Source organism: Mauremys reevesii, linkage group 12 (assembly GCF_016161935.1).
Source record: "Mauremys reevesii isolate NIE-2019 linkage group 12, ASM1616193v1, whole genome shotgun sequence".
Taxonomy (NCBI): domain Eukaryota; kingdom Metazoa; phylum Chordata; order Testudines; family Geoemydidae; genus Mauremys; species Mauremys reevesii.
This window is the reverse complement of record NC_052634.1, coordinates 1562922-1578795: the sequence shown is the minus strand read 5'-3', so window position 1 is coordinate 1578795 and position 15874 is coordinate 1562922. Positions and strand designations below refer to the sequence as shown.

Genomic DNA, 15874 nt, shown 5'->3' with positions numbered 1-15874 from the left:
TCCCTTGGTAGGGTTGGGAAGGAGGTAGGTGGTGTAGGATATTGCCCTTCTCATGTGATCCCTCCCCCATGGCTCTCTTGGCTCTATCACTGTTAATCTAAAGTGGCTAATTTTAAATGAAGCTGCCCTCCCCTGACATGACTCTCCCTGTGGCACTGAAATTAAACGTAGACTATAATTTGGCATTTGAGAAGTGAAAGGGATGGTAGCCCTAAGGGAAAAGATAACAGCTTGGCTCTTTGTGTTAAATAGCTGTCTGCAAGCCTCAAACTGCTGAATGAGCGTTAGGGTAGGGAAGGCTGTGCCTCCCCAAACAGCCTGGCCCTGCCCCCTATCTGACTCCCACCCGCTTCCTGCCCCCCTCAGAATCCCCAACCCATCCTGCTCCCAGCAGCGCTATCCAGGGCTACTCCTGGGTTACCACGGCCTCTCCCCAATCTCGGAGCCTCAGTGCGCCACGTCCAGGAGCTGCCCTGGCCCCTGGACAGCGCTGCAGCAGCGTGGCTCCGGCGGGACTGGAGCTCGCAGCCCCCCCCTTACCACACGGATCTGACTCAGTGGGAGGAGCTCAGGTCCCGCCCCTGCAGCTTTGTCCAGGGCCGCTCCTGACGCGGCGCGCTGAGGGCCCGGGGCAAATTGCCCCATTTGCCACCCCCTGCAGGCGGCCTTGTCTCTGACTCTCCCTGGGAAGTGGGAGCCCCCAGTTCACACCCCTCAGCAGAGAAGGGCTCTGCCACAGCCTGGGTGTGTATCCTAGCTACTGGGGACAAGAAAGGGATCTGGGTCTTTTGTATGGCCACAATACTCACTAATTAAACCAGCAAGAGCTGCTCTGTATCGGCCACAGTCAATTTACAAGGGCCTGCACCTCAGGCACCAGATCCCCTCCATGGAGGCAGAGTGGGGATTTGAACCAGGGTCACTCACATCCCTGAGAAGTGCCCATGGAGGCAAGCTTTAGCCCAGTTATTATGTAGTTAAAGTGGACCAGTGTCAATAGAAAAGGCCAAGGGAGCCCCATGTCAGAATACCTCCCAATCCCGCACGTACGCCCTTCACTTGAGAGGTTAGAGAGCAAGGTTCAAATCCCATCTCAACCAGCAACTCCCTGATCTGGGGGCGACCGGGACTTCCCCAATTATCATTTAACGAAGGTGGACCAGCTTCAACAGGAAAGACTGACAGAGCTCCCAGCTCAGGATACCTCCCACTCTGGCACTTAGGCCCTTCACTTAAAAGGTTAAAGCTCAAACCCCTTTTGCTTATGGGGATGAAGGGTGAGAGATTTTACCTGCTGGGTTTGGGTTCAGAATTGTCTGATGTTTCTGGACAGAGAAAGAAACTGGCACAGGGCAGAGAAACTGGCTGACTCAAACCCACCTGGGTACAAGCTTTAACCCTCGCTCAGCAGGAGCTTTATTGAGGCAAAGAAGCACTGAACTGATTTTACAAAGGAAAGCCATGCAAATAGTGTGTATAGAGGTGCAGGGCTGAGAGGGTTAATGTCTCCGGTGCAAGGGGCTTGGCTCCTGAAGACAACTCCCCCCTCCCAGACAGAGCACTGGGCAGGAAGCCGCTTTCCAGACAGTCCAGGCGGTTCTAGAATTGGAAAGAAATAACAGAAAGCGTTAAATCAGCCGGGCAGTAGATACCTGCAGACTAGTTCTCAGCTCCGTGCTGCGCCCTCTGCTGGTGCACGTGGCACTCCTCTTGCACAAACACACTCCGCAGACACACACACACCCAATGGGGATAGGCCACACCTACCTGGCAATCCCATTCTCTACCCGTTGAGCCATAGGATTGGCTGAGAAGTTTTCGTCCCAGATTGCCGCTGCACTGTGTGGATGTCAATACTGTTTCCTCACATTGGATCAGACCCAAAAAGGTTTGTGCCACCTGGATCCTTTCCCCTCTACCCCCACCCCACGTCCTGGCCTTGGACTTAAACAGCAGCACTGTGAGCAGGTACCTCTCCCAAACTGCTCTAAGATACAGCCCACGCAGCGTGTAGAGTCCAGCCCCAGCCCTTCCCTGGGGTTTGGCTTTGTTACCTACAAAACTGATACGGGCAGAAAGCTCAGACTTAGACATTCTCTGCAGGCTGGGAAGCTCCTAGGACTCCTCTCTCTAGGCTGCTCAGTCCACACCCTAGATCCTCTGCCTCCCATTTCCCTTATGTCCCAGTGGGGTACTGAGCCTCCTGCCCCAGGGAGTCAGCAGAGCCCACTTAACCCTTTCCTAGCAGGATGGACACCTGCCAACGGTGCAGTGCATCAGGCATCACTGCCATACAGCCTGATACACCATACAGCCCTGCTAGCCACGCTGCCTCCCACTCCCCACTGCTCTCCCTCCGTTCCACGTACCTGCAGCTACAGCTCGTCATCGTCACTTTGTCTAAGGAAACAGACGGAAAAGAGAGAGAAAGTAGCATCAGCACGAGCCAAAGCAGCCAAGGGGAAAGTCAATGTCTCGGCCCTCGAACCATCTACAGACTCCCACTAAAGAGAAGACATGGGCTGACTGACTTGGACGATTTAAAACACCACCAACCTTCTTCTCTTCTTTGCTCCGCAGCGGAACCGCCGACCTGGAAACAAGGGAAAGAGTCTGAGGCCTCCTACGCCTTGGCTGGGCTGGCCCTGGCCACATCCCGGTGCTCCCTGGCCCTGGCCACATCCCGGTGCTCCCTCACTGCTCTCAGGCTTCCACCCACCTTCTGCTGCCCCTCTCTCTTTGATGCAATAATTCTGCTGTGTCTGTGGGGCAAAGAGCCCCTCCCCTGAAGCCTCTGCCTCCTCAACTCGGCGTGGCCTCTGCAGCCATCGCATAGGGACCAAGGCCACCCCACCCACAGTGGTGGGAACTCTCGGCACAGCCCTGCTTCAGCAAGCACACCGGAGTCTGGCGTGGGGTCGGCCAGCCCTCGGGCACTGGGGGTGGGTGGGGGTCAGAACCGTGCCCGTCTCTGGACTGACCCCTAGCTTTGGTTTTCAAGCCACCAGCTCTGCCTGCCCCTGCCCAGCCAGGAGGGAGGTGCACTCTGGGAACGTGCTCTGGGCTCTCCCGCACCGGCCTGTGGGTGCCAACGGGACATTTCAGCCTCCTTGAGCTCTCTGAACAAACGCCCTGTTCAGCCACACGGCCCAGTCAGGCCTGGACACCAGCGGAGAGAGCCAGGGCTGCCTGCCTGCTGGGAGCTGCCCTGAGCACAGCTGTAAAGAGCAGCCATGCATCTGGAACCCACCTGGAATACGCTGTTATTCCCATCTGCAGAGTTTGCAGCATTTGGGGCTAGTGGGTGAGACGCATGGCGTAGGTTATTCAAGGGTCCGTGGCACTTTGCTCAGAGGCCAGGATGCTGACCCAGTCCTTCTGGCCGAACTCCACCCCAGGTACCTCCATTCTGCATCTCTCTCTACACTAGCAGCAAAGAATCCTGTGGCACCTTATAGACTAACAGACGTTTTGCAGCATGAGCTTTCGTGGGTGAATGCCCACTTCGTCGGATGCATTCTCCGAAGTGGGCATTCACCCACGAAAGCTCATGCAAAAGCTCATGCTGCAAAACGTCTGTTAGTCTATAAGGTGCCACAGGACTCTTTGCTGCTTTTACAGAACCAGACTAACACGGCTACCCCTCTGATACTCTCTCTACACTGCTACTACGGTTTCAAGTGCACACAGTTTTCTCCTTCCTTTTCTTCCCTGTAGCGGTGTGCACTGTTAAATGTCTATTGTGTTTCATCCCAGAGCTGGCTGCCTGTCAGCAGTGGGCAAAGTGTCCCCTGGCTATATATGGCTAGGTTTGCAAAACAGCCCAGCATGCTGGGTCACCAGTGAGTCTGCAGGAGTGGAGCACTTTGGAAAACCTGGTTTCTGCCTCTAGAAATGTCAGATATTGTTGCTCTCATTTTTAATTGGTGACCTTTTCACCCTGAACCTTAAAGCTGGCAGGAAAAGGCAAAATTGCTTCTGCAAATATTTGCACAATCTCCTCCCCACCCCACCCCCATTTTCTGTTGGAATCTTGCCTTGATGGAAATTTTCCTACTAGCTTCTACTAAAGATTAACATGCACCCAAATCTGCATCTAAGTTCTGAGCCATGTACCCAGCCTCTGGCCCCCAGCTCTGTGGGGCCTCCTGCAGCGAGAACAAAGCAGAGAGGAGACATGGGAGACAGAGGCCATTGTTCTCACTGATGTCCAGGCCAGGGCGGAGCGAGGGCAGGGGAGGCCACGTTAAACATTTCAGGGAAAGTTGAAGCTCTAAGCGGTGCTGTTGCTGCGGTTCTGCAGGGCAAAGCCTAGGCCCCTCTGACATGCGATGGTTTACGGAGAATGGACCTCGTCCTGCCACAAAGCAGGGGCATGTTAGCAGGCCCTCCGGCCCCCAGGCTGTGACACACACTGAGGCAGGACTCGGCTTGCCTGTATGTGTGTTCGCACACAAAGCACAGATGCACCCTCTCCTCCCTTCCCCGGCACTGGGCAGCCATGTGCAGCACAGTGTGGGGAGCAGAGAAGAGCCCCCACGCGACCCCAGCCTTTGGGCTGGTGGGAGGCAGGGCTGCAGCCCCCCAGAAGTGAGACTTACTGAGGATGATGAGGAGTCCGACCACGAAAGCCACCACGGCGAAGATCAGCCCCCCATTCCGAATGGTCTCGTAATCTCGGAACGGGAGAGAGACACCTGTTAGCCTGGCGGAGCAAAGGGAGCTGGGCTGGGGGAGGGAAGAGTCGCATCTCACCGAGCTCTGAAGCTCTCAGATGAGCAAGAGTTACCAGCTACCGCTGGAGCGGCCCATGCCTTCGCCGCAGCTCCAGCACCAACGGCAGCCAGGCTTGGGCGGCTGCCTGAGAACAGCCCTTGAAGGGCTTTGCTTCTGATTCCCCTCTGTGACACGTGTGTGACATGAATGCGGGCCACCAAAGGCATCCCACGCAGCTACCCGCAGGCTCACAGAGCTGTGCCCCTGGCTACGGGATGGCCACTGGGGCTGGCACTGCCTACAGATCCAGGGGCTAACCACAGGGCAGAAGGGGGATCTGGGGGCTAAGGTGAGATCTGGGCTCAATTCTTGGCCCATCCCAGGCTCCCTGTGTGACCGGGAGCAAGTCACTGAATCTGCCTCAGTTCCCTGCCAGCCCCCAGGGGCCAGTAGCCCTCCCGCTCTGTCCTATTGACAGGGTAATGACACCGGGCAGAGGCCGTCTCTTCCAGTGTTTGGAGCACAGGGGGACCACTGGACAAAGAATTACAGACCGAAGGCTGGGGTAGCCAGGGCCTCGTGCGACGGTGCAGAGAAGAGTCTTACCATAGGTGAACTTGTCAGGCACCTGCTCTGGGACGATCTCTGGGAAAAGAGCGAGCAGGTCAGTGACGAGCCAGTGGGGTGAGGTCCCAGAGCTGCTGGTGTATCGTAGCTCCACGACACAAGGGAGCGGCTATGGAACGGGCTCCCCGCACCCCAGACTCTGAGCCTAGCTGCCCCGGGGAAGGCACATCTCCTGAACAGTGCCCAGGGCTCCATGGGAGAGCTGGGGAAACAGCTGATCCGTCCCTGCCCCTGGCAGCCAAGGAGAGACCTTCGGGGCCAGCCAGCACAGTGATCCCAGGCTGCAGCGGGCGGCCACACACTGACTGGCTGCTGGTGCAGCCCTGTGGGATCTTGTGGGGCTGCTGGCAGTGGAGACTGGGAATGCCGGGGATAGAGCCTACCCTAGCCCATGACACCAGCTCCCAGTGGCTTCCACAGCTACCATTACACACCTGCCCCAAATTCACTGCGTCCAAGTGCCAGAGAGTCTGCGAGTCCCGTGTACCTCCCCTCCCTCTGTCCACTTGCCCCAGGTCAATGTGGGTATGATTCATTTTCAACAGCATGTTTCGAAATCTACCCTTCAGCTTAGACCTGAAGCCCTGTTCCCCCACAAGCCCCCCATTATTCCAGCCTGTTCTCTTCCCCCCACAGGCCCCCCATTATTCCAGCCCGTTCTCTTCCCCCCACAGGCCCCCCATTATTCCAGCCCGTTCTCTCCCCCAACCCCACATTATTCCAGCCTTTTCTCTCCTGAACATCTGTGCCAATGCACTTCCTCTCTGATGCACAGGGCCTCCCTGCTAGTCCAGTCCTTGGTCCCCTAAACAGATCTGCCAGTGCAGCTCCTGTCCAACCTGCCCCAGGGCCTGCTGTCCCGGTCCTGGCCTCCCATAGCTCTGCCAAAGGAGCTCAGTCCTAACCTATAATCATGCTGTGTGAGCCAAACTTTCCCGCTATGTATAACTGCTTGCCGGCCCTCGATAGTACCTTCACCAGGGCCACATCCATACCTAGAGATCAGCTGAGAGCGGCAGGCTTGGGGACTCATGCCCACGGCCAGCACTCCTGAGCACCACCTCTGGAGAGTCTTCCATGCTGGGATTTCACAGCCAGCCTAGGGAGGGCTCCACTTCCCAGATTAGTGCTACTGGCCCGTGTATTGCCCCAAAGCTCTGCAAGCCTACGGTCACAGAGCACCAAAACCTGCTCTGAACGGACAGATTGTAACTGCTGCTGCTTGCCAGGCATCTGCACCGCCCAGCGCCCTGTGCACGGGGCGCAGCATCTTGGGGGCGTCGTAAAACCTAGCAGGGTCCCTGGTCCCCAGAGAGAGCTCTGTGAAGGGAACAGGCCGTGAGGGCAATGGAGAATGGAGCGGGGGTGGAGTAAGGGCACGGTGGATTTCACAGGCTACAGGCTCCTTGGGGAGCATGATTGGCTTTCCAAAGAGTCCTCAGCAAACTGCTGTTTTTTTCAGACCATTTTCCATCATGGGAAGCAGCTAGAGACAGGTTGGATTCCAGGTCCCTGGGATTTGGGGGGAAAATTGGTTTCCAGAGTCAAACTTCCTGGGTGGATCCAAACACCCCTTAAACTTTGGGCAAATCCCAATCTCGACCGTGTCTAAAGCAATGTGTTCAGGAGGGGGAGGAAAAGGTTAACCTGCGTAGAGTAAAGTTACACAGCTGCAATCAGTCACTGGCACATTCCATAGTCACCTTCTAACCTGCCTTTCCAACTCAATTATTTCTCACACTCGCGGAGGGGACTGTGGAGCACTGGGTAGAAAACAGCCAACAACTGGGACTCTGATTCATCTGCCTAGCACCACCTTGCCTTTTACAGTGCTGCTTGTTTGTAGGTGGGGCCGGGGGGGCCTTGTTAATCACTGCATTCCAAACCGGACAGGGCCCATGGGGGTTGGGGGAGTAAGACAGGAAAAAAGAGATGAAAAGGAAAAGGAAAAGTGTCACAGATTCAAATCTGCGTTTTAACCATGGGCAGATTTACGGGTTAGCCTGTATCCCTCTGAATGGCTCCAGGGTGTCTAGGAACCTGTGTTGGCACAAATCCGCCACCATTTGTGGGTGTTACCTCACCGACACCCAGGTTTCACACAGTGCCCGCTAGCAATCTGACCGGGACGGCAATTCCCACTCCCTTTGGTGAAATGGCGGAGCTCAGCTGACCTCCTGACTGCCCGGTAGCACAGCACAGTGCCGCAGGCTGGAACTACTGCCTTCTCCTCAGCCGGGTCACACCATGATACCACTGCGCTGACCCACTCGTTCTGTCCCCGTGCCGCTCTTCTCTGCTCCAGGTCCCCTGACCTTGCCACTGCGTCCATCCTATGGGGAGGGAAAATCCCTCTGGAAAAACTGACCCTTCCTATAACTACTGCTCCCCCTGCCGAGGGCAAAACTCTTGGGATTATTTGGGCCTCTCTCCTGAATTCTTGCAGGGTTTCCCCAGCTCAGCCTCGGGGCAGAGCCCTCTTTCCATGTGAGAGGACGAGATCACTCCAAGCACTAGGATAAGGCATCTAAAAGCATCAGCCAAAATCTTCACACCTGAGAGCCTAATGGCCGGCTCCTGAGCCCCTGTGAAGGCTCCACCCGGAGAGCAGCCTGTGCCCAGCGCCTTTGACAATCAAACCACTCTGCTGATTTGGATGTCTAACCGGGGCTTAGGCCCCCACGTCTGAGAGCACGGGGAACGCTTCCCTGCTAAGGGAGCATTCACGTCTCTCCGCCTGCCTGTCCGCCTGCCACGCCTGCCAGCAAAGCCTAAACTCCACTTGCAGAGAGGGTGAATGAATGGCAGCGCGCTCCCCGTGCTCCCAGGTACAGCCTGGCAGAGCACAGCCTGCCTCCGACAGGGAGCTGAAGAGCAGCGAGACCCTTACCGTCAGCCATCTTCCCAGCGAGCCGTCCAGCGGGTGCCTGGGTCTGGGCGTGTGCACCACCGGGAAAGCACATTAATGGGGGTGGGGGGGCGTGGGACAAACGTCATTAAACATTAACGGCCTCAGTGTAATGTTTATCCCAGTCACAAGGTGAGGCACATGGCCCAGACCCAGGTTTTGGAAACATCAGACTCCTTGAGGGGGCAAAGGAAAGAACAAGCCCCTGCAACCAGCTCTCTCCAGTTCACACGGAGAGCAGGGGCTGAGCCAGATGCACCCTCAGCCTCTGTTTGAAAGGTCAATGGGAGTGTCATGGAGTTCAGCGAGGGGCATCTCAGCTCTGACAGCCCCAGCAGGGAGAGGGGAAGGGCTAATAAGCAATTAGGGCACTTTTCATTCTCCAGGTGCTTGGCAACCTTCCTACCCAGCCCCCACAAGCTCTGCCTGCTGGGTCCTGTCATTATCCCCATGTTGCAGTGGGAAACTGAGGCAGAGGGAAGGGACTTGGCCAAGGTCACCCAGTAAGTCAGAGGCAGAGCTGTGGGATTTCCTGGCTCCGGCCCTTGGCTCTGATCCCTTGATCATGTCTCTTGGCTGGCTACTGGCTAGCAACATAGGAGGGGAAGGGGAATCCTACCCCACCACCACCCTGGCAGCTTGGCAGGGAGACAGGGGTCCCATTAAGGCCAGACCAGAGTTCAGCACTGCTTGGCCCTCCTGCAGGCCCAGCGTCAGCCGCTGATGGAGCAGCCTGCCCCAGTCCCAGTCCTTCGGGGGAGAGGATACAGCAGAACCTCAGAGTTATGAGCACCAGAAAGTTACAAACTCACCAGTTAGCCGCACACCTCATTTGGAACCCGAGGTGCACAGTCAGGCAGCAGCAGAGACCAACAACAACAAAAGAGAAGCGAATACAGTACAGTGCAGTGTTAAACGTAAACTACTAAAACAATAAAGGGAACGCAGCATTTTTCTTCTGCACAGTAAGTTTCAAAGCTGTATTAAGTCAATGTTCAGTTGTAAACTTTTGAAAGAACCACCAGAACGTTTTGCTGAGTTACGAACAACCTCCATTCCCAGGGCGTTGTAACTCTGAGGTTCTACTGTAATCAACACCTCAGCAAAGGCAGCATCCTGCACCCAGGGCGGCACAGCAGGCAGTCCAGTCCATGCCATTGGTTTTGCCAATGCTGTCTGCATACACAAATCGCTTTGTGCGGACTCCTCTCCCCCGCAGGTCTGTAAACCTCCCCTCTTCCCAGCAGCCAGAGGCTAAATGCTGAGCCCTCTGTTAAGTGCAGTTTGTTCTGTTCTGGCAATCAGTGACCAGCAAGTCACGCATCCCAGCCGATTACTGTTATGGTGCTTACAGAGTGGAACCTGCCCCAGGGGAAAACAATGAGAAGTCCTTGTGGCACCTTAGAGACTAACATATTTATTTGGGCATAAGCTTTCGTGGGCTAAAATTTTCACTCCATACATCCAATGAAGTGGGTTTTAGCCTACGAAAGCTTATGCCTAAATAAATGTGTTAGTCTCTAAGGTGCCACAAGGACTCCTGTTCTTTTTGCTGATACAGACTAACAGGGCAACCTACCCCGGGGAGCTCTCTGCACCAGATTCCCAGAGCCCGCAGGGAACACACACTGACACCGCAGTGCTGAGCAGCAGAGTAAGAACCTAGCTCGCTAGCTGAATAGCCTGACAAACACCATCCTAGGCCGGCTCTGAGAAGCTAATCAGCTCTAATTACAGCCTCAGGGATACCAAGGCCTCACATTAAAACCCTGGCCCTGAGGAACTGCTGGGGCGCATTTCAGAATGTTTGTCCTTGTTATAAAATGGCTCCTCCTTCCTGCTTGTCATAAGCAAGAAGCAATAGTTGTAATGAGGGTCTGGGAGGACAGCACGTCTTCGTCTGTCTGTCTGTCTGGAGATTTATGCCAGGTGAGTGCCAGGGTTACAGGCTATTTACTGACACCAGGACTATTGTTTGTCTCTTTAAAGCAGACCAAGGTATGACCCCTGGAATTTGGGTCTTAGCATCATTGACTGGAGACAGCCTCAAATCAAGCCCAAATATTGAGGTACTGGAAATCTGAATCCTACTTCCGTGGCTTGCATCAGTCCCTGGCTGTGCACACTGTGCAGCAGACCCCGTTTGTCCCAAAAACCTAGGAGGAATGACTGAAAATTGTGAATTAGTGAACAAACCACACCCCTCAACCCCCAAGAATGATGCCGCAGGCGTTGGACTGGTGCAGGTTAGCTTTAACTAAACCAGCGTGACCCAAGAACCTCTGGATGCCAACTTGCAGAGCACACTGGGGTATAACGGGGTGCAGGGATCTCCTGGCTTCACCCCAAGAACATCCTGTAATGTGTCTAGCAAAAGCCTGTGTCACACTAATCATTACAACCATTGTGAGATGCACGTACAGAGATATGGTTATATACTAACCAGCAACAGCACGTTCTCTAGGGCTGTAGTGAAAAACAGGGCACACATCTCTTGAGACAAACTGTGGGGGTAGGGGACACTGATCTCCATTGTGCATTGTTTGTCATACAATAGGGGTCTATTAACATACAAAGTCAAATGCTAATGAAGAGCTGGTGGAGGCTTGAGAAGGAAACTAACAGGAAGAAATAAACAGCAGGGGGCAGACGTGAACCCAAAGGCTTGTTCTGGTATTTTTAAGGGCACAAAGAAACACCCTGGCATCCTTCCCCTGGGAAGCGAATGGACAGAGAATTTGCTTCATGCAAAGGGGGATCACAGCCTGGCTTGGCTGAAAGCACCGGAGGGCCGTTTGGGTGAGATGTGCTGTGACATTTGGGACTGGAACTCAGGTGCAGTATGTGACACAGGAGCGGCTGGCTAAGGTGTGACACTGTTCCTTGGGGAACAGAGCAGCTGGGATGTCTGTGGTTATCCAACGAGTAGGAGCTGGATACTACCAGGGGACACTTTGAGGGTACAAGGGAGCTGGAGTGCATCTATCATCAACCTCCCAGGCACCGACAGGACAAGTGTAGCCCAGAGGAGAGTGCGCGAGTGCCTGACTGGCTGGCTGTTAGGGAATTAACACCCAGCAAGATTCCCTTGCGCTGTTGGCAGGTAATAACAAGGAAGCTCACAGCCCTGTGTGCCTTGAGACGCATCACAGCTAGCGCTTGGCAGGTCTTGGAGCATCCTACAGCCCCAGGAATGAGAGAGCTCCCTCCAGTACCAGCCCTGCTGGGTGGCTGCCAGCTTTTGCTGGTGGATGAGGAGGTGGGTGGCTAAGTGAGGTTCTGCTCCACATCATACCAAGCACTTACCATCTGCTCCACTTCAACACAGCTCCATTCACTGAGGAACAGGCTTGAGTGGGCTCTGGGTCTCTGCACTGGTGGATCCCCAATATAACAGGTGGGAGGGGCTGTCACTTGGTGACAAACAAACTCACAGGTGCAAACGTGCTGCCTTGTATTGCTCCAGACTCAGCCCACGACTGTCACTGTTCTGCCCCTGTAGCACCCACCCCCTCTCTGACCCAGTTCACTAACACTCTGGGTGCAAGACTCTCCCCCTCTGCAGCAGCCCCTGTGACACAGCCTCCCTGTTCTCACTGCCACATGCCACACTCCCTCTGTTTTCAACTCTCATTTCAAACCACATCTCTCCTCTGGCCCAGACCTCCCCCTCTGTCCCTGCACAGCGCACCCGCACCCGCTTTCTGACTTTGCAGCCTGTTTCACTCTGTGATGCATCTGGGATTACAGTTTTTAGGAAAGGGGAAGAGGAAACTGAGATGCACTGAACAAAGCCCGGTTCTTATTGCACAGCTTCAATAGTGCAAAGTGGCTGGCTTGCTCCCCCACACACACCTGAAAGTCTCTGGGTATTGTTAAAATTGCTGCAGAAAATGGGGCCATTGAACGGTGACTTGGAAAGATTCCCTCCTCCTAGCACAAAACTGATTTTATCGCCCGTCGTTAGACAGGAGACAGTCAGCTCTAACAAAGCCCGGCTGTCCCCGCTGGTGCCTCACCAGTTGAGCACAGGCACCATTTGCTGTTTGTACTGGCCACTCACGGGGCTGTAGCAAATGGGCACTAAAACACAGCTGAGCAGCAGGGGCAGCTTCCCATAGTTTCTTCTGCTACAAGCTTCAAGGAGAGGAACCCTGTCTCCCTGTCTGACATTAGCACGAAGCTGGCTTGGAGGTTCCACAGATATATATATATCAATCACACACACACACACACACAATCCAAATTTTCCAGCTTGAGCTCCTCTCAGAAAGGGCACAGCCTTCCTCCTTGTAACTAAAGCTGTGTCTACACTGCACACCTTACAGAGGTATAGCTGTGCCTCTACAACCATGCTCTCTCCTGCCAACAAAATAAAACCACCCCCAACGAGGGGCAGTAGCTTTGTGCACTGTCCACACCGGTGCTTTTCATCAGGAAAACTTTTGTCGATCGGGGGTGTTTTTTCACACCCCTAACCGGCAAATGTTTTACTGCCGAAAGGGCAGAGCAGACATAACCTAAGGAAGGTGGAAGGGAATGAAAAGGGAACATGGAATCTTACAGAGCTCTCCAGCCTGGGCGAAGCAGCAGCCAGAGGGTGCACGCAGCAGAGACAATGCAAGGGCAGATTAAGGCAGACCAGGGCCAGGAGCCAGCAAACCCTCCGGCTCTTCTTCAGGCTTCTCGCAGCCCAACCATTCCCAGCCCTGATGCTTCCTTCCAAGCTCCCTTCACAAGCTCAGCAAGGCTTTCCTGCCTCACGCTGATGGCTCAGTTCAGGGTCCCCTGGGGCCCAGAAACCCCTGGAGTAAACAGCACACCCTGGGTTTCCTTGCAGCATGGTCAGGCCCCATAGCTGCCCTAGTGCACAGACCGCAGGACTCGCAGCCAGCTGAAAGCACGCACAGCTACTCCAGAGCCAGCGGCACACCGTCACTCGGTGCTTGGGGACGTCTGGGCAGGGGCATCACACCCAATTCCACGCATGCTCCGTCGGCTGCCTGCACCGCGTGGGATTGGGGTTCAACTGGTTGGTCAATGGTGATCTCGCCCTGTCCCCCAAAAAGCAGACAGACATATATTCCCTTCAGGTACTCACAGGGTGATCCACAGGGCCACATCAGTTCCCCCACAGCTCTCCACTGACCTCCAGGGCACAGAGGGGTGACTCTGGTGGAGCTCTGCTCCCGATAAGCTGGGGCAATAGACACTTCGCTGGTACATGGCGGGGGGACCTTTTCCTCCATCGCTTCCATCTGGCCGTGGGTTCATGCAGATTGTTAAACAGCCTGTCCATATCCTGAGGCCTTTCTTCACTCCCTCCACAGGCAGTCACTCAGTGAGCATATCTGGCTTTGCACGGCAGAGCCTGGTCCTTTGTCTCTCTCTCCCAGTCACTCCTCCACTCACAGCCAGGATAGTGCCTGAGGCTTTGGGGGTTTACCCATTTCTTGACAGAGGAGCTGGCTAAAAGTTGAGACACTTGGAGACAGAACAGCACCATTGTCCATTGGAATTCACCAAGGTCAGACCAAGCCATCCCTGGGTTTCTGCACTGCCCGCCTTGGCTCGTGTCCAGCCCTGCATGCTGCACTGGAGAGCCACAGGACGAGACGTGGCTTTTCAGTCTCTCCATTGTCACATTCACCCTTTAACTGGCTCCAACATTCACCAGGAACCCTGGGGAAACCCAGCTTTCTCATCTGCCTTTTCGTTCTAAACCTTACGAGCGGGTGTTGCTTTGTTCCCCCGCTTTCCTGTATTATCACCTGTGCAGAAGGAGTAACTGATTCCGGGCTGGTCTAATCCTGCCCCGGACAGGCAGGAAGTGGTCCTGTGCTGTGGATCAAGCCGCTAGCCTGTTGAGATGGGCCTGGGAGTGCCCTGTCCTAGAGGCCAGGCCCATAGCATGAGTGTCCCTTTGATCCCGCTGCAGATCAGGCCAGTAACGGAAGGAGAGCACCATACAGCAGAATCCCTCGCCCCCTGTCCCGTGCACGCTGCAGGTGGATCTGAGGCCCCTGGAAAACCTGCTCCTGTTGCAGCTGAGTGAAGATCAGCTGAAGGGAGAGAGGTGGCAAATGCACTGTGTTGCCCCAGCCACTCTCTCTGCTGCTCTGCCGTATGGAGAATAAACCTACCAGGCCCTTTTGGTACTCTGCCCACCGGCGGGTCCCAAAGCGCTTTACAAAAGGAGTGCAGGGAATTGATGTGATTCGCCCAACGCCGCACAGCAGGCCAGCAGCAGACTTGGGAATAGAACCCAGGAGTCCTGACTCCCGGTCCTGTGGTCTAACTACAGACGGGCACCACATGCCGCCTTTGCCCATACAAAGGGTGCAAGCATCTCCAGGCTACGGCTGTCATACTGCACTGAACGGTGCATCCTTCAGAACGACGTCAGCAGAACAGCAGCTGCCTGGTGTTTAGAGACCATCCTCTCTCCCCACTGGGAATTGTGAGTCCCCCCAGTCTCAGGTCCGGGGGAGCCCGCTGGCTGGAAGGCTGCCATTGCCTGCTGCCTTTCAGAGAGTCCACAGCTTTATGCAAGAGGTGCTAAGGCCCATGAACATGCCCTAGGACCTTTCAATGGCCCAGCGTTTAGCTGTGCCTGTGCTAAGAGCCTAGGTAGTGTTGCCTTTGCCACTCCAGATCAGGTGCAGCTCACTTTTTTCACCCAACTCGTGAGCGTGAGGAAATCTCGACCAAACTCAGACGTACCCAGCAGATGAAGCTGCACATCCAACCTTGCAGCCCAGCTGCAGGACAAAATTAGTTTCAATTATGCTTTGGTTCCAGCAAGAATTCAATGCACGCCCAGCCAGCACGCAATGTGGTGTTAATTGGAAAAGTTGGCTGCCGGGTGGCCTTGGCCAGCGAGCCATGACCCATGGGAGATCCACAGCAGGAGCCAACACAGTAACTCACCAGCTGGAATCCACCTGCTCCCGAGCGGTGTGTCTGCTAGCTACGCCGCACTTAGCTGTCCCCAAGCCTTGCTTGCTCCGTGCCGGGCTCCGTCCCCAAGCCTTGCTATTTGCATTGAAGGAAACTTCCAAGTGGCCTCTGCATATCGTAAAAAAGGTCCTCCCCTGGGAGGCTGTTTTCTTCAGTATTTTCAAGACTGTTGGAGCAGCGAAGCACAAAAGTCTTGGAAACGCTGAAGTGAAAACAAAACTTTCCAGAAATACTGCTTGATCTTTCCTGCCCAATGGGTGACCTTGTAGTTCCGATCTGCTAAGGGGAGAGCCATGAAACTGAAGGGAATTTACCAGGGTTTCTGGGTTAGATGAAGGGTGACACTATTTCATCAAAGTAAAATAGGCCCGAGGGAAAATGTCTTTCATGGCTCTGGTGTTTTGATGCAGTGGTGGGAATAATCCATGGTTCTGTTCCCATCTCCACCTCAGATCCAGCTACTGGCTCGCTCTGTGCCTCAGTTTACCCCAGGATAACAAGGTCTGCCTCCTGGAGAGCTGGTTGGCTTCATGCATGGCATGTTTGCTGGGAGCATAGAAACCTAAAGCCATTATTCAACTGTTAAAAGGCATCTTTCTTGGAGCTGCCTCTGTCCCTTGGGAGACAATGAAGTCCGTACCCATCCTCCCTTCCCCAGCAACA

At 54.8% G+C, this 15874-nt stretch overlaps 1 protein-coding gene across 4 annotated transcripts; it reads right to left on the bottom strand.

The window, feature by feature from the left end:
• Window positions 1-1366: 1366 nt before the first annotated feature.
• Window positions 1367-13695, bottom strand: FXYD2 (FXYD domain containing ion transport regulator 2). Of its 4 annotated transcripts, none has more exons than XM_039496446.1 (6): window positions 13401-13695; window positions 5323-5361; window positions 4602-4676; window positions 2557-2593; window positions 2370-2400; window positions 1367-1599 (listed from the first exon to the last, which is right to left on the bottom strand). In XM_039496446.1, exons 1-5 carry the CDS (start codon window positions 13507-13509, stop codon window positions 2376-2378), a joined length of 285 nt encoding a protein of 94 aa, XP_039352380.1. In that variant the 5' UTR covers window positions 13510-13695; the 3' UTR covers window positions 1367-1599; window positions 2370-2375. The 4 variants fall into 4 exon arrangements, with proteins under 4 accessions (XP_039352380.1, XP_039352381.1, XP_039352379.1 ...); XM_039496447.1 differs by lacking the exon at window positions 13401-13695 and adding an exon at window positions 8234-8980; XM_039496445.1 differs by lacking the exon at window positions 5323-5361 and having other exon boundaries at window positions 4602-4705; window positions 13401-13694.
• Window positions 13696-15874: the final 2179 nt, after the last annotated feature.